Raw genomic sequence first — 22969 nt, 5'->3', positions numbered from 1 at the left:
GTCGACACATGACACTGCGGGTGACGCCATGGGTTAAATCGATATGATCAATATTTATAGATAGCTGTGTTCAATCACTGCAATACCATAGCGTGACGACATTGATTGCCTCAGAACAATTTGCATAGTCATACAAATTATCTCAAAATGATGTATGCCTTGATACACGTTGAACCACAGGAAGTAAATAAACCGTCAAGTACCGTCAAGTACTCTAAAACACCACTGGGGTCATAGTTTTGTTAGTTGTTTATCTGAAGTTAACTAGCGTCACAAACCATTTATTTATCTCAATACGCCTTTACTCAGGACCTTCAAACACGGGGCGGTTTTGTCCCTCAATAACGACATATTAAGTTTCTGTGTTTTAATTGGTAACCTGCTGGTGATTTTCTACTAGCTGCTGGTTTTCAATTATGCAGAAAAGAAAGAACTGACGTAGATAAGGAATAAACCAAAATTGAATATTATACTATGGGAGCATCTTATTTGGCGGTCGTGTTGGTGGTACTGGGTGAAAGTAACTTGCACATGACAGTGTGTACTAATCTTTAACTCCTTGGTCATTACAGGGTGAATCCCGATTCAGAATTGGTCCCCAGTATTCCATTTTTGTCACCAGAGCCAATAGGGATCGGGTGGTTTCGATGTGCTGGCTGGCTTATTGTGCGTCAATCGGTGTGTTATTGTCCACGCTATTAAGCACTGGCGTTCCTGGCCCAGATTCATGACATGGCTGTATACTCCCCTGGGAGCTGAGAATGACATTAAGTAAACACATACATACACAAGGACCAGGGTAATACTAGTGTAGCGTTTTGAGCATGCCGGTATGCAGCGCAATATAGTGAGTAATGAGTAAGTTTGGTTTTACGCCGCTTTTAGCAATATTCCAGCAATATCACGGCGGGGGACACCAAAAATGGGCTTCATAAATTGTACCCATGTCGGGATTCGAATCAGGGTCTTCGGCATGACGAGCGAACGCTTTAACCACTAGGCTACCCGACCGCCCCTATAGCGCAATATAAGTGACCTATTATTATGTTGCGTTTGCACCTAGGTCACATACTGTAACCACTTGATCCACGTTTTGTTTGACTCATTCGACAGATTCTGACCTGGAATCCCAACGGGGACAATATTCATAGCAAGCTACAATTATGGAACACAAGTAGCCTGAATGCGGAGGCTTAAAGACTTCAATAATGTGTTCATAACGATTAAGTCATTTCCGGTTGGCGCTGCAATGAGTAATGTATATGTTTTCATGTAGGCTTGAAATATATTGATCAATTGAAAATTAGGCCCTCGTTGCTTTCATTATTTCACTGGTCACCGTATAATACATGTACATGATTAGTTGATTATATACTGTGTTCAGCTGGGGTTTCGATCAGATAGGTTCCATTGCCAGGATAAAGATTGTTCGTGTGATATTGTTCGCCACAGTCAGCAATAGTCATGCTATATCAAGACGGCCTGTAAACAACAATTGGCCAGTTAAACCAGTGGTTGATGATATGAACAAAGCCAGGATTTAAATAAGTCTATAAGTCTGTTATAACAAGGAATAGAGTCCTGGTTACTTTTTCTGCCATTAAAGGTGCACTCATGTAATATTTTTGTAACGAGGAAGTAAGTTAAGGCACATGCTTTCGTGCCATCATATTGTGAGGGACGAAAGCTGTTATGTTCTCGTGAATGAAGGACGAGCACTGATAATCCTCATTTACCCAAACAACACGTGTACACTGTCTACAATGTCCAAATACTGTCCGACTTTCAACACGAAATATCTCCTTGAATTGTCAAAAGCGCCATTGATTGGACACTGATATGACTGTATCAGTATCAGGATTGTAACCACGTGATCAAAACCCAATGATGACGTTTATCCCTATAAACTGGTATTTCTTTCTTGAGCGAAGGTAAAGCCCGAAGGCCCGAGGGCTTTTCCCGAGCTCCAGGTTATATTGTTTCAACCAGAACTGCGGAGGGGAGTTTCAACTGTAACATCTCAAAAGGGTTCCACACCTTCAGGGTTCTGAGAAAAAAACCATGCGTCATCCATCGACATGTACACTGAGACATACTTGTGAAGAGCGTCAAACACGGGCCTACGTCATATACATCGAGGGACACGTGACCGACATGTAATTCTACCTCGCATTGTTCGTTCACCTGACGTCAAGGAACAGGGACAAATATTACATTGGGAAAAGCCACGGAGGCGTGTTTTTTATCACCATCCCTCTGACGCAGGAAGCAGTGATATTTGTCGGTGTATGAATTATGTAGTCAAGTTCTCCACAAAACATAAATCGCGGGGATTGATAGTCTCTGAGGCTTCATCACCAGGTCAAGCTGACACATGTTTTTATCTTAATTATCTTTGTTTACCAATCGATAAAAATTACATTTTGCCTGCGGGCTTACCAGAAATGCATATTGAAGTTAATGAGTGCAGGACACGCCACTGACAATACCTGCGCGTTCAACGCGTATTCGTTGTGTCAGTGTTTTGAAGGGTTGGGGCGGCGGGTTAGCCTAGGGATTAATGCGTTCGCTCGTCACGCCAAAGACCCGGGTTCATGTCCCCATATTGGTACATTTTGTGAGGCCCAGTTCAGAAGTTATCCGGGGCGGTCGGGTAGCCTAGTGGTTAAAGCGTTCGCTCAGCACGCCGAAGACCCGGGTTCGATTCCCGACAAGGGCACAATGTGTGAAGCCTATTTCTGGTGTCCCCCGCCGTGATATTGCTGGAATATTGCTAAAAGCGGTGTAAAACCATACTCACTCACTCACTCAGAAGTTATCCGCCGTGATATTGTTGGAGCATTGCTAAAAGTGGCGCAACACAATACTCACTCACTTTTGGGGCTGGCGATGGACATGAAACATGGGGTACTTTGAGGCAAGTTGAACAAAATGTTATTGCTTTTAATGACTTGTCACAACTGAACGGATAATAAGGGAGAATTTTACTTTTGATTTTAATTAAACTTGATACTACTGAACTATGTGAGCACACTGCAGAGCGACGTTAAAATATTTTACACATGGCTTAAAAATACACTTGGTCAGGCAGGCGATTCATGAGAAAAAAAAGAAATTTACTTTAATGCAAATGACATGCTGACTAGCTGAGTGAGATAGTTGCGTTTGACGCCTCTTTGAGCGGTATTTCAGTTCATCTCGTGTAGCTTGATGTGGTAGGAGACCCCACGTGTGCTTGTCTTAGACCCTCACCATTTTGTTGAAGTCCGCGAGCACGGGTATTGTGCTTACAAACCTAGAAATATAACACGGATTCGAACCTCACGATGAAAGGCTACTAACACGCCAAAGGGCTGAGACAACTGGGCCTTTTCGAGTTTTGGATGTTCCTATCCGCTCTCACGGGATCTGAGACGAGAACTGGAGGTACACTTGGCGCGAAGACTGTAATGTCACTTCCCAATTGCTTCAAGTGTCATGTGGATAGCGAATGATCATGAGATCACCAAATAACCAGAAAAACTTCATTTTGTTTTAGTTTAAACGTATTTTATTCAGATTGAAGTGGATTGGGAACAAGTTTTCCAACTTAGGCCTTGTTGATATAAAAACACATAAAAAATGGAACAATATCATATAAGAAAATCAATAAATTAATAATGTCCATCTAGCCTTTACAGACATGGTAAAGAATTCATAAATTCAAACTATCACAAAGCACAGATACTTATGATAATCCACATGTGTGGAAACAATTTTGGAAAATATATTAGCTATAAAAAAACAGTCATCAAAATTTCTAAATTCCACCAAACAGCAAAAGAATAAACTTCCAGAATCTTATAAAAGGTAAAAAACAATCATAGCGGTTAATGTAATAAGTAATAAGTTAATGTGTGTAGAGAAATTGGTGAAGCTAGGGTGCATGGTTAAAAATATATGGGCCGTACAAAACACCCACCCTTAAAGTTTAAGTTTCTAATGTTTTCATGGAAACGGCAAAATAAAAAAATTCAGAATCTTCAAACTAGCAAAAGGCACAAGTACTCATTGTGGTAAATGTGCAGAGCAAGTTGGTGAAGCTAGGGTGCATGGTTAAAAAGTAATGGGCCGTACAAAAGCTCGGACGAAAGGACGGACGGAAAGACGGACGAACGGAGCGCTATATACCCCCGATTTACTTCGTAAACGGGGGTATAATGACTTGCTCTTTTAGTATGCATGTCTTGAATTGGGATGTAGATGTACAATTTCTACCAGCTGCAGGAATAGTGTTCCATAACCTTACAGCTGATGGAATAAAAGAACACTTTGAGTGTTTTAATCCAGTATATGGAATCACAATATTGTCTGCATTTCTTAAATTATATGATACATTTGAACCTACAGTGGTTGGTACAATGCCTTTAAGATAAGTTGGGGCAATATTACTTTGTATTTTGTAGAACAAACATAGCTTACGTTTCCTCCTTCGTTCTATTAACGTTTCCCTTCCTGTTTCATAATACAGATGTTTGTACGAAGTATACTTTGGGAGCCCTATAACTATTCTGGCAGCTTTTAGTTGGAGATTTTCTAACTGAGTCGATAATTCTACATTACACCCATCCCACACTTCACACGCATATTCAAAATGGGATCTTATGAAAATTGTATGTACTTTACTTAATGTTTTTCTGTTCAATATGAATTTTAATTTTCTCCTTGAATTTATGAATTTTTATGTTGATTTAATCATGTTATCTACGTGAGAGGACCACTTTCCGTTTGATGCAAACGTTATACCAAAATGTTTATGACTTTGAACATTCTTAACTTTACATTCAACAAAGTACAAGGCAATAAGGTCTGATTATCTTTTAATGCAAATATAACCGCTTCGGTTCTATCTGGGTTGTATTTAATTAACCAGCGTTTTGCCCACTTACACAGCTTGGTTAGGTTTAAATTTAGAGTTGATTCAACTAGTTGATTATTCGGTGAAGAAAAGCTTTTCTTCTTCATTTTGGTACCGAATGCTTTGGTTTGGCTTAATTAACGCTACTTATAACGTATATACTAATTAACACATTTGCCTCTTCAGGTTTAATCTTGCTATGGACACTGTTTCAGTGACATCACTGCCGGCTATCCTAATTTTAGAGGAAGACACACGGTGATGCAGGTATTTGACGTCAACCATGAAGACGGATTTGGTGCAATGCATCTGGTATGCGAGACAGTGACCGGTGGATCCTGGCGCGACTAAGGGACAGAACTCTTTACAGCGCAATACTTTCTTAGACATATGGTCTACCCTTCCTCTTGAATTATGTTGAAAATGTATGTATTATCATAGCTCTATTAAATCACCAATTTACCTCAAACCAGTGTCCAGACGCTCAGTGAATATTTGCGTTTTGCCCCTATCGTATTATTTGCCAAAATAGTTATGCAAAGTAAAGTAGGGGGTCACAGAATGCAGCGCCAGGCAACATACACATACCGTTACAGCACAATGTGTGAGTGGCGGGTGCTACTGGTGGGGCAGGGCATATTGACTCTTTTCGCGAACACCCGGTGTCATTGCTCATATCATTTTCATCGCTATTTTGCCTTATACGCCCGATGAAATTTGTTTCGTCGACTAATCGAGCCTAGTTATCCTCTGTTGTTGGACGTGTTATATATATATATATATATATATATATATATATATATATATATATATATATATATATATGATGGACCAGCGGCCCCTAGATATGTTGTCACTCGTTGCGCAAACCTATATACTTTTTCCCTCGTGTTTTGCACTCCGCTATTTGTACCTTGACATTCTTTGGACATTTGGAAACTTCTGAGAAAGAGTCGTTAGTATGTGTTGGGCCCATTTTGGTGTCTCTCGCTGTCTCGCTATTGATGGAATTGTGCAAAATTTGGTTACAGGGACTAAAGTTACCCGCGACCCGCAAAAATATGCGTAAATATGAACACAAGTCATATATTTTATGTGCGCGTCCCGCCCCTGACATAAAGGGAGACAAGTTGGGAAGCTGTTGGATTCAGAACCGACATAATTCTTGGCTTTCGTGTGCGTGCGTGCGTGCGTGCGTGTGCAGTATTCATTAGATAGATTGTATGTGATGCCAGCAGAATAACACCACCGAAATGCCCTTCTGACAGAACCACCATGCATCTTCCGTCCAGATTCGGACAGAATTAAAGTGCAGTGTCACTCAAGGCACATAATCCAGTGTGTAATACTCCATGTTTTTATCACAGGAGGAATACCATGGCCTCGTTTGACGAGAGGTGTCTCATTATCCACTAAATATTTCTCACGCTGAAGTGAAATTTGATGGGATGTTTTTTTTACCTCATGTCATTTGAAATTCACTCAAGTCCACATAGGCGCAATCCACTCAGAACTTTCCAGTTTATATGAGCAAATGTGTTAGAGAAGATCCATACGTTGCTGTGTTGACACATGTGACATGACATTCAAATACTCATTAACTCACCCTCGATAATCTAGGGTATGATATCTATAATATTATTATATTAGGACGAATACCTTGGAACCATTGGCACAAGAGCGGCGTTAAACATCAAACCCTAAAAGCTAAACATGTCGCCGCAATAAGGGTTGTTTTTCGGAAGTGACGTAATGGAAGAAATTAGGAATCGCTTCAACAGACGTACACAGACGTGTTGTTTACCTGCTCAGAGACAACAACCGCACACCGTGTCGTCATAACACTCGTTCTTCTTTCTCCATCTACACCAAACACCTACACCCAATAGCACTAGTACAACAACTGCCACTATTGGTCCTATGATGATCGCTAAATAGCTACCGTCTTGGACGTCCGGAATCGAGGTGCCCAATTCTAAACGAAGAAGGAAGAAATCAAGATGAAAACATGCTTTTATACGATGCTTGTCACTATGCTTATTTGTTTTAACGTCGCACTCCACAATATTCCAGCTACATGACGGCGGTCTGTAAATAATCGATTCTGGACAAGACATTCCAGTGATTGACATCATGAGCATCAATCTACGCAATTGGGATATGCTGACATGCACCAACCAAGTCAGCACGTCTGATCGTCTCTCACGACAAGCACATAGTCGCCTCTTACGGCAAGCATGGGTTGTTGGCGACCTATTCTAACCCGGATCGTTACGGGTCAACTCAACACAACCATCGAGACTTATCTATTTAGGCCCCTTGTATCATCAGCACAGCAATTATTCAACAAATTCAAAGCATCAGTTCTGTAAACAATAATAGAACAAACACGCATGAACGGCACTCACCCGTACATGGCAGACTGTCTCCAGGTCTTTGAACAATCATCCAGGAATTAGATTTCTCTTTGTTCAGGAAGAGAACCAAAATAAGACGATGGTCAATTTCATCATGCACACTTGTCTTCTTAACGTGTACATTCAAGAACTCGCCAGTCTCTACTTCTTTCAAGTCATAGGTCGTGTTGATCTCTGCAGCGGATGGGAGCAAGAGAAATCGGGCGACATCAGACGAGTTGAGTGGTAAACAAATTAAAAATTCCTTCCTGTTGATTCTGTCAGATTGTGTCCAAAACAAGGGCAGAATATTGTCAAAAGTTACAAAAGCACGATCAAAACCTAAGTAACAACCGCTCTTCTGTCTTAGATAATATCCACCTCTCCCATGTATGGCAGCAGTTTGGAAGGACCAAATTTCACTGTCGTTTCCTTCTGGGCACTTCAGTCCTGCATCTTGTGGCGAGTCAACCTTTTCCCAGTCCATGACACCATCAACAATAATTGATGCCTGTTGTGTGCTGTAGAGAACATGTTTCGATTCGGGATGGATGATGTTAATATCGTCGAGATTTGACTTTCGGGCGAGATGAGCAACTTGCCGAGGTACGCACTCTTCGAATCGCTGACTTTGAGCTAACAGGCGATCTTCAAGTTGTTCCATCTGCACATTGCATATGACTTCCCTATCAACACATGTGCCATTGTAGAGCTGAAAGGAATTTACTTGCATTCTCATGAGACTGTCCCTATGGTTGTTGATTTGTTTCAGAATGTTGTTAAGGTTGTAGGTTGTTGATGAGACTGTTTGCAGTTCCGTGAATGTAAACTGGATGTAGCTGCATGCCAAACCCAGAGAGCGCTTTCCAGAAACCACACTGTTCCCTACAATCAGTGAATGAAGTTCAACCAGTATCGTAGGAATATTCTTCAGGTTATTCTTCATTGTAGCTACTTCAGCCCGAAGTTGTCCATGTTGCTCACTAGAATTGGAAACTCTACCTATTCTGTTTATCGCCTTAGTGACTGTAACAGCTTCTTGAAACAAAACCAAGAGCTGTCTTTCAAGTTTTTCGGCCTCGTAGAGCGTTGGTATATCCTTTAACTCTTCGATTGATATTTTGACGTCTTGAATATTTTTCTGGAACAAGCATGAATGTCGTAAGGTATTATGATAATCAGCTTTAAAACTAATAAAAGCAATTAACTGTTGCTATTAAGCTCGATGGTCCCGGGAGGCGTAAGGTCAACAAACACATTTCAGGTTAAAGGTCAGGGTATTAAAAATACGTTTTCAGTGGTAACTAGAACGTGTTTGCAAAAACACAAGCAGACTGATGCAAACATTTTCCTGAATGCCCCCAAATCTAGAACCAAACCAACATAACCCACATCTATCTTTAGGTGTATGTTCATCTTTGATCCCTATTATTGTTGTTATACAGTACGACTTAGGCCCGTGCCCCTAGAAAAACTAATCACAAAATTACATTAACACTCATTTGGGATATGATGACATACTTCAGCCAAGTCTTCTTACAACAAGCATGGATTGCTGAAGATCTAACACGTATTTAGATTCAAGAACAGAGACAGGCCCCATCCGTCTAAGACATTAAAAAGTGACAAAATCCGGACGTTCGTGAGTGCACTAACATATTGATGCCTGTTTATATCTATTGCTGTTGCCATTTATTTGACCAAATGTATTGCCGAACCCAATATGTTGCAGCAGTTGGCTTTTGCGTTGCAGGCCGAGTGGACTACCATTCCCCAGGATGTGATTCGCATACTCGTCTCTTAGAGGAGGAAATGTCAGGCCGCTATCGATTCTAACGGGTGAAATACGCCTTATTTTGATGATAGCTGACCTTCACCTTGGACTTTTCCCATGTACCGATAACTGAGATGACTACAATCACTAAGTGTACACTCCACAACATTGTGGCTCAATACCTTGTACGGTTCCTGGTGAAAATGTTTTTTTTACCTCACAAAAATCTGACTTTTGGTTTCTTATTTTACGAGTATATTTTAAGATTATTCACTTAACTGGTGTGGTCGTTGACTGATTTCATAAATTAGTTCTGTACGTTCCGATGTTTGGTTAACTTTTGTGTTTAAGCTCGGAAATCACCTCGATACAGGAGATATATCGATCACCTCGTTACAGGAGAAATATCGATCACCGCGTTACAGGAGATATATCGATCATCTCGTTACAGGAGATATATCGATCACCTCGTTACAGGAGATATATCGATCACCTCGTTACAGGATATATATTGATCACCTCGTTACAGGAGATATATCGATCACCTCGTTACAGGAGAAATATCGATCACCTCGTTACAGGAGAAATATCGATCCCCTCGTTACAGGAGATATATCGATCACTCGTTGCAGGAGAAATATCGATCAACTCGTTACAGGGGAAATATCGATCACCTCGTTACAGGAGATATATTGATCACCTCGTTACAGGAGATATATCGATCACCTCGTTACAGGAGATATATCGATCACCTCGTTACAGGAGATATATCGATCACCTCGTTACAGGAGAAATATCGATCACCTAGTTACAGGAGATATATCGATCACCTCGTTACAGGAGATATATCGATCACCTCGTTACAGGAGATATATCGATCACCTCGTTACAGGAGATATATCGATCACCTCGTTACAGGAGATATATCGATCACCTCGTTACAGGAGAAATATCGATCACCTCGTTACAGGAGATATAACGATCACCTCGTTACAGGAGATATATCGATCACCTCGTTACAGGAGATATATCGATCACCTCGTTACAGGAGATATATCGATCACCTCGTTACAGGAGAAATATCGATCACCTCGTTACAGGAGATATAACGATCACCTCGTTACAGGAGATATATCGAAAGCTGACTTGTCACATGACGGACCAATAACAAATGCTCTGCAGGCTCGCCAAGTGCCACAATGATACAGAAATTCGAGCTTAGGCCGACTTTCAGCAGACTTTCATAGAAAAGTGTTTGCATAACATAAAATGTAAGGAATGTACTACTATCCAATGTAAGTGGTATGGAAGTTATTATATTTAGATGCTTTTGGAGTCAAGTGTAATTCAAAATCTTCTACAACTTAATTTATTATGTGTCAGCTAGACTATTCCAGCGCTGCACAGAACCTTTCAGAAGGAATTTAGACAATAAAAGGCGCGTGCCCCTTGCCTCTTACAATACATCAAGACAAGCGTATGTGAAGATTCTTTTCACCCTGGATATCTAGCCAATACCTATTTTGGAAGCTTGACCATTGTTGCTGCTGTATGAATATTGTTGCCACTGCTATTATATTTTATAATAGGTCTTCAGCAACCAATGCTTGCCCTAAAAGGCGACTATGCTTGTTGTAAAAGGCGACTAACGGGATCGGGTGGTCAGGCTCGCTAACTTGGTTGATGCATGTCATCGATCTCAATTGCGTGGATCGATGCTCATGATATTAATCACTGAATTATCTGGTCCAGACTCGATTATTTACAGACCGCCGTCATATAGCTGGAATATTGCTGAGTGCGGCGTAAAACAACAAACCAACCCAGTTGCGCGGATCGATGCTCATGATGTCAATCACTGGATTGTCTGGTCCAGACTCGATTATTTACAAACCGCAGTTATATAGCTGGAATGTTACTCAGTGTGGCGTTAAACAACAAACAAAACAATATATGCAAACATTCTGAAACAATAGGGATTTTAGTTGCAGACGGGATTGAGGACAAAGGGACGTTCATGGCGGACGTGATGCCATGGCATAAGCTCTTACGGTGTCCAGATGAACTGACAGCTTTATTTTCATAGTTATTATTGTCAAACTCGTGATATTGAACATATTGAGCTACACTCAAAATTAGTTGTTATAGTTGAATACATCACAATTCTCACCTCAATTCTTGATAGTGAGTTCACAATGCTGTCCAGATCATTGTCAGAGTCATCGGGTGTTAACCAATTTAGAAGTTGGTCGACGCCAAAGGAGAGCAGTGCTTCAGCAAGAAACTTGGCAACGAACGTAACCGATGGCTTACCTATGATAAAGAGCATCATGTTTTAGCAATCATATTATAAGAATTTATTAATTTCAAAACATAACAACATGCTGAAAATATCCATATAACTATATACAATAATGTAATTTATATCATAATTATGTATTAACACCTCCATGGTCAAGTGGCTAGATGGCTACAATGTGTGAAGCCCATTTCAGGTGTCCCCTGCTGTGATATTGTTGGAACATTGCTATAAGCAGTATAAAACTCACTCCTCACTCACTCACTCACTCGTCCGCCCGGAGAAATGAAGGTCGCTGGTTCGACTACGCCGCGTCCTAGCAAATTATACGTTAAAAGAGGATACTTCTTGTTACCCGTCACCCCATCTTACGTATATATTAATTAAATCAATATTTTGCAGGGACAGGTGTCAGTACATTTTGAACTGGAAAGGTGTTTTCATTAGATGCACATTTTTTTATGTCATTTCGAAATTATTCCCCAAAGGTGTAAGTACAAAGGATTAAATTAAAAACAGGGTCCATTGTACCAGTCCAACAATATTGCGAGCATCTGTTTATGAATCCCTAGCAAATAGTGACGATACCAGGTGCTCGCGAAAACTTCCAGCACGTTTGACCTTGACTATAAAATATTAAACATAAATTTCCATGCATATGTCACTGATAAATATATGAACTTGATGCCGTTTTGATCGCATTGTTCCATTACAGGGAAATCCGTCTCAAAATAGATAAGTCTGAAGCGACCAGCAGACGTCGGGTTGGAAATGTATTTGTTTGTTTTTTATCCCCCGCCGCGCGAAAGCGCGAAGCGGGGGATATAGTATTCACGACCGTCCGGACGTCCGTCCGTACGTCCGTACGTCCGTCCGTCCGTACGTCCGTCCGTACGTCCCACCTGTTTGTTGCCGCGATATCTCAAGAACTAAACTCTGGATTGTCTTCATATTTGGAACTATGGTGTATATACAGACTCCGCAGACACCAGTCGGTTTTGGTGACCTTGACCCCATTTTCAAGGTCACAGCAGGCATATCTGCTTTTGGAGTTGGAAAACGGTGTTGCCGCGATATCTCAAGAACTAAACACTGGATTGTCTTCATATTTGGAACTATGGTGTATATACAGACTCCGCAGACACCAGTCGGTTTTGGTGACCTTGATCCCATTTTCAAGGTCACAGCAGACAAATCTGCTTTTAGAGTTGGAAAACGGTGTTGCCGCGATATCTCAAGAACTAAACACTGGATTGTCTTCATATTTGGAACTATGGTGTATATACAGACTCCGCAGACACCAGTCGGTTTTGGTCACCTTGATCCCATTTTCAAGGTCACAGCAGGCAAATCTGCTTTTGGAGTTAGAAAACAGTGTTGCCGCGATATCTCAAGAACTAATCGCTGGATTGTCTTCATATTTGGAACTATAGTGTATATACAGACACCGCATACACCTGTCAGATTTGGTGACCTTGACCCCATTTTCAAGGTCACAGCAGGCAAATCTGTTTTTGGAGTTGGAAAACGGTGTTGCCACAATATCTCAAGAACTAATCGCTGGATTGTCTTCATATTTGGTACTATGGTGTACAGGCGGGGGATATTTCGTCACTCTGTGACAAATACTTGTTTCCTCTGCTCTATAGTGTCACATCCGTTAACCTCTGTGACCTTTCCACGACAAAACAACGACCAGTGTTAATCACGGTATTTTTTATCGGTGCCCTTGGCCTTTTATTGAAATCGTATGCCAAATGATGTTTTTCAATTATAAAAAAAGGCTATCAAAGCGCCAAAACCTTTTGAATGAAAATGAACTTAACATAACGATGACATGGCCCATATGGATCATATTCAGAGATTGGAAAATGCATTGGAACAATGTGGAATACTTCTGAGGACTGCGACATATGTTCTATGACGTGACCTCCCGTGACCTTGGCCTTATACATGTACAAATATCATCAAGACCCTGTGCTGTGTATATCAAGTTTGACCAACAGTTAGGCAATTCAGGAAGCGGTGCTCGACATATGTTTTCACCTCCGCATATGTTACATAGATTCCCCTGTCATATTTGTGAGTTATGTCAGGTGTGAAGTCTCCAACATTTGTTGTCAGTTCGTATTTGACAAACAAACGCTGTGGTTGCCAAATTCAACCGACATTTTCATAAAATATCGTTACATGTAAGCTCTTCAGAAAAAGAAACGCGCAGGTAGTATCTAGTTTTTTTAACCCGACTACACAAAACACCCAGTATATAAATTGGATCTATGTTATTGGAAAATGTTGGCCTGATATTCGACAAACAGTGCGTCAAAACGCAGCCATTGTCGATTTGCAATTTCTTAAACGGCACAATTGTTCAAAAATGTCATGTAGGAAACCAGTAAAAGCAAAATGCACTTGCTAGTTATGGCATTCGTAACTAATAATTTGTCATTCAATGGTCAACATTTTGAAAGTTCGAAAATGCCGAGACACTGCCAATCGGAACATGGCCATAGGACGTATCCAAAGAGGGGAATCGCAGTCTTCTGTTGATCGACACTTCAACGTCCAAAACAGCACCATTTGTCGCCTTTTGGACCGATTCACACAGTTCAATTCCACTACAGACCGTCCGACAAAGAGTTACCACCCCTGCATAGGTTCCTACATTCGACTGTTCCACCTACGGCATCGCGATATAACAGCTACGGAGACTGCAGGTCGCATCCCTGGATTTGAGGAGGATATCGGACCAGACTGTCAGGAACCATCTTCACGAGGCTGGAATCCGGCCCTATGGACCTGTTATCGTCCCTGTTTTGGAACAGATTCATCGGCAGCGACATAAATCAAATTCTTCACCCTCATCTTCTTCCAATCATTGACCTCCAGAGGGAGCTGTTTCAACAGGACGATGCTCCACCGCACACAGATCGTGTCACGGTAGACTACCTTCATAATGCAAACATCAACCTCTAGCCCTGGCCGTCGAGATCTCCATATCTCAAACCAATCGAACACCTCTGGGATGAACTCGATCGCCGTGTACGTCAACGTCAGAACACGCCGCAGACATTCCCACAACTGGCCGCGTTACAAGCAGAGCAGAATGGCGCAGAACTCTGCAGGACAGAATTCGTACACTTATCCAGTCAGTGCCGAGGGGATGCAGAGCCATAATTTCTGCCCAGGGCGGTCACACGAGATACTGAGTTCAGCGCAAACCTTGTGACCTTTTTGTTACATGACAATGAACAGTTTTTAATGCCTTTGTACAACAACATGTGACTATCGGGCTCCAAAATTACATATTTGTATCTATGATATTATATTAAATATATCGACTTTATTAGGTACAATAAATTTACTAAATATCTACCTGTGCGTTTCCTTTTTTCTTTTGAAGAGTGTATATCCAGTTGTAATCATAATAAATTCGTAGACGACCAGACAAACCAGTTATTTCCATCATGAGTATTGATCTACGTAACTGGGATACAATGTTATGCTTCAGACCAGTCAGCGAGCCTGACTACTCGTCGTCTTTAACATTCAGCATGGTAGCCTTTTACGACAAGCATGGTTGGCTGAGGAACAATTCTAACCCGAGTCTTCGCGGTTCTCTGATACTAGCCTCATTTGATGATTTGACCGTATTCCGATAGTATGTATCGATGTAAACAATTGATGTATTATTTTGTCATCGGGCAGCGGACAACACATACTGCGAATAACCTTCACGTGCATAGACCCGCGAAGATACAGGTTAGAATAGGTCTTCAACGAGCCATGCCTGCTGAAAGAGGCGACTAACGGGATCGGGTAGTAAGGCTCGCTGACTTGGTTGATGCATGCCATCATATTCCAACTGCGTGGATCGATGTTCAAGATATAAATCAATAGATTGTCCGGTCCAGACTTGATTATTTACAGACCGACGTCATATGGCTATGATATTAAAGCGTGCGGTGTTAAACAACAAACAAAACGTGATGTTTATGTATTATGCGAGAAAGATTCAACATTACCTGGCAGAGGGGATCCAATCAGAAGTAGCATAGACAACCATGTCGCGAGCTTCATTCTCACGTTCGTGAAGTTCGCAACGTTCACTGATGCAATGAGCTACTGCGCAGGTAATATAATCAAGCAACTCTGTCAATATAATTTTGTGTAACGAAACCTTTCTTTAACATCTCCGGTTTATACCGTCGGACAAACACGCCCTGGCGTCACAATACAGGTATACTCGGAAAACTTCTAGGAAATCATCGAGGTGTTACATTCCGGTATTATTCAACAACAGTGTCATGTGACACGTATTAGTCATCACCTTTCTGTCCTTTAAATAACTTTCTCGAGGAAAGACAGATTCTTGGGTGAAACTTACCCCGCTGTTGTCTGACTAGTGTGTACATGTGCACGAAAGAGTTAGTAATAATGAGGTCACTCGTTGAGCATTCCATTCTCCCACTTAACCTTTCCGGGTTTGCGTGTGTGTGTGTGTGGGGTGTGTGGGGGTGGGGGGTGGGGGTGTGTGTGTGTTTGAGTTGGGCTGAATACAAGATAGGCCTAAATCACATCAGGCGATCTGATGAAAATAATAATAGCTGTTCGTACTGTGACTTGACTGATATGATTGACAGTTATTCAAGGCGTAGGCAGGCAGGCAGGCAGGCACATTACACCATGGTAACCAACATCGGCCCTATAAATACTTTCCACTTATTTGCAATTATAAGTTTTATTTTTTCAGTTTTATCCGTATTTGATTAGATAGAAGGGGATTGCTTTATCTATGTTCTCCTCACATCGCATGCCTCAGATTTGTTTGTTTTTGTTTGTTTGTTGCTTAACGCCGCACTCAGCAATATTCCAGCTATATGATGGAGGTCTGTAAATAATCAAATCTGGACCAGACAATTGAGTGATTAATATCATGAGCATCGATCCACGCAATTGGGATCATGACAGGCATCAACCAAGTCAGTGAGCCTGACCACCCCATCCCGTTAGTCGCCCGTTACGACAAGCATAGTCACCTTTTACGGCAAGAATGGGTTGCTGAAGACCTGTTCTACTCCGGATCTTCACAGGTCGGAACGATGAATGGGTTCATAGGTATATTAAAGAAAGTTTTAAAAAACAAACAAATTAACCTCAGCAATGAATAGGGGTGTTATGACATGCATTCCTGAACCAAATAAAGCCAGAAAAACTGGTGCCCAATTTTCTTACTCAATTCATTACACAAAATATTGAGTACATGCATTGCAAATAGATTGAAAACAACATTAGACATACTTATACATGAAACCAAAACTGAGTTTAATTTGTTAAAAAGCATTTGACACTGTTTCAAAATCCATTATGTTGCAACTATTAAAAAACTTTGGCTTTGGAAACATTATGATCAATGGGATAAATAAACAACACAACATCATGTGTTATACAACATGGACATCTCTCAACATGTCTTACATGAGAACGTGGGCGCAGACAGGGAGACCCAGTATCACCATATATATTTCTCCTAGTTGCTGAAATATTATGATGTATGATTAGAGAAAATCTCCACATGAATGGAAGTACACTTAATGATGCAAAACACAAACTTGGGCAATAAGCGGATGACACTCAACAGTTATTGGATGGATCAGAAGACAGCTATCGAAACATTGAATAAGTTCCACAAAATGTCTGGTTTGAAAATATATGTAGACAAACCTAAGCTATCTGGATAAGTGCAACGACAGGAAGTAATGTTAAATTGCGTAAGGAGATAAGGAGATTTTATACAACAAAGATATCAACATTGTTTATTTGAATCTACATTCTACTACAAAGGATCTCGGATTTTTTATGATGAATTCATCAGTTCAAACAAATTTGATAAAAATCTTTAGAAATGGGAAAATATTTTATCGAAAAAAATACAATGGAAAAAAGTATTTACCCAATTTAGAAAATCAATTGAAGATGTGAAATTGTTAGAGTTCCAGCATAAATTCATATAAAAAGTTATTTACATGAAAAAAAGTATTGATGAAATTGATTGATTTTGATGTATGCTCCTTTTGCAACTGTAACAGCAAAGATCTTTAACATGCATATTCTGATTGTGAATGGGTTCGTGCCTTCTGGAAGCAAGTTCAGTCATTTATAAAAAGAAGCCTTAAACTTGATGCAACTTTCACAAGATAAACTATTGTCTTTGGACTTGATTCTGATAACACCGGTGTGAACCAAAATTTCCTAGCAGGTAAACGATTTATTTGTTTCGAACATCAAGCAGCAAAAGTTATCCTTTGAGACCTTTTTAAAGGTTGTCACTGATATTTGTAAAACAGAAAAATAATATAAATTGTTTTTTCACAATAACACTATTTGGTTAACATACTCTCCGTTTGACCACGAATCACTTCATATTTGATTTTAAAGATTTATAATCTAATTACAATTCTGAATACATTGTGCACTTGTTTCTACCCGCATATCCACTGTTCAAGAATAATGCCCCCCACCATGTACGATTTAATTAATATCACATGCTGTTAGGGCGGTCGGGTAGCCTAGTGGTTAAAGCGTTCGCTTGTCACGCCGAAGACCCGGGTTCGATTCCCGACATGTGTGAAGCCCATTTCTGGTGTCCCCCACCATGATATTGCTGGAATATTGCTAATACCGCCCTCAGCAATAATCCAGCTATATGACGGCGGTCTGTAAATAATCGAGTCTGGACCAGACAATCCAGTGATTGATATCATGAGCAACGATCCACGCAATTGGGATCGATGACATGCTTCAACCAAGTCAGAGAGTCTGACCTCCCGATCCCGTTAGTCGCCTCCTACGACAAGCATTGTCGCCTTTTACGGCAACATAACAGCATTTGAGTGAGTATGGTTTTACGCGGCCAAGGCAGGGCGGGACAACTTAGGAATGGCCAGGAGTCCGAACTTGACCACACAGAAGGAAGCGAGCTACAAAAACATGTTTTATATCACTGGAAAGCTCTCGAGGAGACGAATCCAAATAATGTGTGTCCCAGTGTGTTCACATGTTCATAAGCTCAAAAATTGGCTCAGAAAATGCATTACTGCAGAAATTTCTGGCAGAATTTTCTTTTTCTGCAGAAATTTCTGGCAGTATTTTTTTTTTCTACAGAAATTTCTGGCAGAATTTTTTTTTTCTACAGAAATTTCTGGCAGAATTTTTTTCTGCAGCAGTATCCAGCATCAATCTTTGGAGAGTTTAAATTGAATTCAGCAATTGAAGATATTTATCTTATTTACCAAATTTATCAAGAAAAGTTGACGTCGCTCAAATTAAAGAATGGAACAATATGTTGGCCTCATTCCTTTGTATACTAGACAGATGCAAATCTTTGAACCCTGAGCTTACCTTTTAATAATCTAAATTATTATGAGAATTTCAGTGACCATCTTCAATGGCCTTTTTACGAGATACGGAACTCTGAAATTAGGTTAACTTCAGACACAGAAAGAAAATATAGAACACAACCAATTTTTCGATACAACTGCATATATTGTTTCATACATTTCATTGTGCACAATTCATCTTTTATATATACAATTCTAAATACACAGCTTTACTAAGATACAAAAACATACAAAGTACAAAACTCCTCCAATGCAATCTACAGCAATATCTCCGCCACATAGCTTAGACAAAACATGTAGATTTCAGCGATACTTGCTACTCCTTCTTTATTATTCGGATACTGATGCTTGTCTTCGGTGCTTTGTCAGAGTGATCTGAAAGTAATGAAAATAATTTTTTGTAAAGAATATGAGAACATAATTAAAATGACAGGCAAATCACTGTGCATCCATACCATAAAAGTATAAAAGTAACCTCATGGAAGTTGGGATGTCATAACTAACCCTAATATAACACATCACAATACATACTTCAAAAGAAATGCAATATTTATTGAAATTACCTTTGTTTGTTTTTGCAGTTTATCATTGTTCTTATCTATTGCCTCTTGAACTTTAGTTGGGAGGGTTGTTGCTTCCCTTGGGGCAGGCATGAAGGGCTTGAAGTCTGATAGCTTGATGGTGGGTGTCCGGATGTCCCCCATCTTTCTAAGGTAGGACATCCACCACAAGCTATCCTCTGCAGACAACCTGGTAGAAGACACCCATTTGGCCAAGTCTTTCTCCATGGCCTTACAGGTGTCGTCTACCTTTTGCCTGTCCAGTCTGACTGGTGTCAGTGTAGATGGGTCAACATTGACATCCAATGTTAACATCCTATACTGTTCACTTTTCACTGGCCAATCTTTGTAATACATGCAGACCTCAGATCCATGCATCCGAAACACAAACACATGTGCCTCCTTGTGGCCTTTGGGGGAATCTGAGTCCACAAACAATTGCCTAATGTCCCAAACTCCTTCCAGTGCAGTCGTTGTTGGTCTTGGATCATTTGTACTGGCAAGGACTTGAAGGAGGGCATCGCGTGTTGTTGCAGGCTTCTGTCTTAGCTCTCTTGCAAATACACTAAATAGTTGGTCCACATCTTCATGCGTGTGTCCCACCATGAGAAAAGAAAGTTTCACCTGAAAATAGTATTTATAATAGTATTATCGCTAAGAAAACAAATCAAAACTTGTTTATTTACAGAATACAAACTTGAGAATATTGAATATGTTGAGTATATTGAGAGAAAAATCAATCTTGTGCATTTTTCAAGTTTCAACATTGCAGATTCGTTTCCACTTGATGAGCAATTGGACATGAAATACCTTTGCTTCAAAACAATTCTAATGTGGTTTAAAACAATTTACATAAATTGTAAAAATATTAACCACATGTGATTTCAGCAAGAAAATGGTACTGGTCCTTCCTGATTTTACTAGTCACCGATTAGAAAATGAATGAAAATGTCAGTAGCTCATTTCCAATCATTGGTCTGATCTTTGATTACTGCCAATTTGCACGTTTGTATAAATAGTGAGTTGCAGTCTTTCCTATGACAGAACATTCAATTTTGCATATTATAGGGTCAGTTTTATGTATAAAATCTAGAAAAAAATGGGGTGTAAATGTGTTACCTGTGACATTGTCACATTTGTCACATTGAAAAATCTACTGTTGAAAATCAATAGCATTTGTATATGAAAATAAAAATATCTAAAAAGCACATACCTTTTTGAAGATTTTTAACTTGACCAACAATGCCAAAAAATACAAGACCGTCTTGTTTTTATTGTCTTTTGGAGAATTGTCCGCTTGCAAGTATAAAGTTTCTGGCAGTTGTCCATGGTTCATCTGAAATTAATATTTATCTAAATAAATACTATTTTTATATTACCTGTAAAGTAAATAAACAAAACTAGGAATTATTATCAGAGTCATACTAGAACCATTACATTGTAAAATATTATAACCACAATTGTCTAAATGACACATGAGAGATATTGAAAACATTTATTAGTATTACCTGTCCAATCCTATGGAGGACATCTAACAGCACTGTGCAGGTGACATTTGCATCACCTGGAATACAGGAATTCCAGATGACAGCATGGGTTTCCTGGTTTCCATGATCGACGACACCTGTCACATGGTGCTTGACATGCGCTAAGCTGACATCAGTCTGAAATGTCATTGACTGTTAATTAATACCTGTAAGAGCAGACTTAGTATGTGCAGGAAACATATCAACATTTATTTGACATTTATTTTTTACACTTAATTTTAATTTCATTCATCATATTTAGTTTCAGAAATGTGAATTTCAATGTGGTTAAAGGAGCCTTAGGTTAAATAAGTTCTTTATACATGTACCTTTGATTGTTCCGGAAAGACAGGAAGGTTTGTTTTGTTCTGGTCCATGTTGTCAATAATGAGGGAGACATATTTTGATGGTGACCTCTTTGCTTTGTCCCCGTGTTTGTAGTACTTCTCTCGAAGTAATCTGTGAACATAAATTAATTGTAATAAAAACATGTGAATTATTGATATAAATGTATTTTGACATTGAAATAAACAGTACCTAGTCAGGTAGTGGTGATACCTAACATTGAAGCTATTAACAATCACAATGTAGTTAGTGGTCCCTTCATGTAGGAAGAGTTGCCCACATTTAGTCATGTGTTTATTCTTTGGAATCTTCTCATGATCCCAAATCAGATTCCTAATCCCCATTACATATAACCTCTAAACATCTATTACAGAAAGAAAGCAAACCTTTGCAAAGCTAAGTGTCCCTGTTTTGCTTCTTTTAAGGACTCAACCTCTTCCTTTGCCAAGTTTCGTCTTTGTAGGGCATCTCTGTATAAGATGCACAGTGAGCACTGTGTAAAGTCCTTGGACTGGAATGACAAGAACACAAATTACACTCATACAGTTTTATATCATACATTCATAGTTTTTAACAATTTATACACAAGACATTTGACAGATACAATATCTTTCATAATAATGTACTTTAATGTACTGGAAAACTCCAGATGCAGCTTTGCTCACAGTATCCTGAAACAAAATGTTGACACTATTCCAAATTGGTACTTGGTATGCCTCTGACAGTAAAACCATACCTTCAGTATTTTCACTGAGTGGAAAAATTCCCTCCAGAGCTCCTTGAAACGGCTATATCCTATAGTTGGCTTGCCTATACTGCCCAAATCTTCAATATATATCTCAAAGATCTGCCCCTTTGTAAGGCATGATGGCAGCTGAATCTCAGTCTTGTGTGGCATGTGGTCACCATGTCTGCAAACAAACTTTTGTATTTATCTACTGCAAAGTTGATCTCATGAATATAGAAACTAGGCACCCATAGCAATCCAATTCTCAAGAAAATGTATACCATGTTTGAGATGGTATGGAAATGTACACTCACAAAAACACATAAGTGTGCCATCAAGAAGAATTCTTTTAAAGTAGGTGGAAATGGTCAGGTAGACGCAATATTGGTGTAATGTTGCTAAAAATGGCGTAAAACTAGGTGTTTGCCCAAACAAAAAGCAAAAGGCCAAAAAGGGAGATGAAAATTATATCATTGAATATCAGTGAATGTATCACTGAAAAAAATGACACCAGGCATCCACAAAAGGGTAGTGCTATCTACCAATACGTTCTCTTATCATGTGCTAGATAATAAGCAAAGAGAGAAATTTGGCACACCTTCATTTCACTGGGATAGCCTGTTCAATTTCAGTTTTAATTTCTGGTATGTTAAGTTTACATGTTTGTCTGAAACACTTATCCCTGACACATGTATAGCATTCAATGATGAGAATTACATCATGTGTGTTATCTCCAACCACTACAGCCCCACTACAGCATTGTTTTATTTGGGCTAATTTTTATTTCCTTTGATGATGGTAATGATTGATCATGATCTTATCCTATCCTGGAATACTGTATCGTTACATCCCCAACAGCTGGGATCCATTCCACCCAAATACACCAAAAATGTATAACAGCAGCTGCATTGTGACAAAAAAACATGTTTGTTTTGTTTGTTTGCACTCAGCAATATTCCAGCTACATGATGGTGGTCTGTAAATAATCAAGTCCCTACCAGACATTCCAATGATCAACATCATGAGCATCGATCCACATTGGAAT

General features: G+C 39.7%; 1 protein-coding gene across 1 annotated transcript; it reads right to left on the bottom strand.

The window, feature by feature from the left end:
* Positions 1 to 5691: 5691 nt before the first annotated feature.
* Positions 5692 to 15558, bottom strand: LOC139456371 (uncharacterized). Its single transcript, XM_071238023.1, has 4 exons — positions 15392 to 15558; positions 11238 to 11380; positions 7306 to 8434; positions 5692 to 6872 (listed from the first exon to the last, which is right to left on the bottom strand). Exons 1-4 carry the CDS (start codon positions 15444 to 15446, stop codon positions 6706 to 6708), a joined length of 1494 nt encoding a protein of 497 aa, XP_071094124.1. The 5' UTR covers positions 15447 to 15558; the 3' UTR covers positions 5692 to 6705.
* Between the last annotated feature and the right edge of the window lie 7411 nt (positions 15559 to 22969).

This window comes from Haliotis cracherodii, unplaced genomic scaffold, assembly GCF_022045235.1.
Source record: "Haliotis cracherodii isolate W230 unplaced genomic scaffold, xgHalCrac1.p SCAF_11, whole genome shotgun sequence".
Lineage (NCBI taxonomy): Eukaryota > Metazoa > Mollusca > Gastropoda > Lepetellida > Haliotidae > Haliotis > Haliotis cracherodii.
This window is presented reverse-complemented; position numbering and strand designations above follow the sequence as displayed.

What these genes read in the sequence shown, in the direction of transcription:
- LOC139456371 (XM_071238023.1), bottom strand. Translation starts at nt 15,446, where the DNA reads ATGAAGCTCGCGACATGGTTGTCTATGCTACTTCTGATTGGATCCCCT. An exon ending in GATTGGATCCCCTCTGCCAG is followed by an intron (nt 11,381 to 15,391) that starts GTAATGTTGAAT and finishes TCTTTATCATAG; the next exon opens with GTAAGCCATCGGTTACGTTC. An exon ending in AGACAGTCTGCCATGTACGG is followed by an intron (nt 6,873 to 7,305) that starts GTGAGTGCCGTT and finishes TTCTTCGTTTAG; the next exon opens with AATTGGGCACCTCGATTCCG.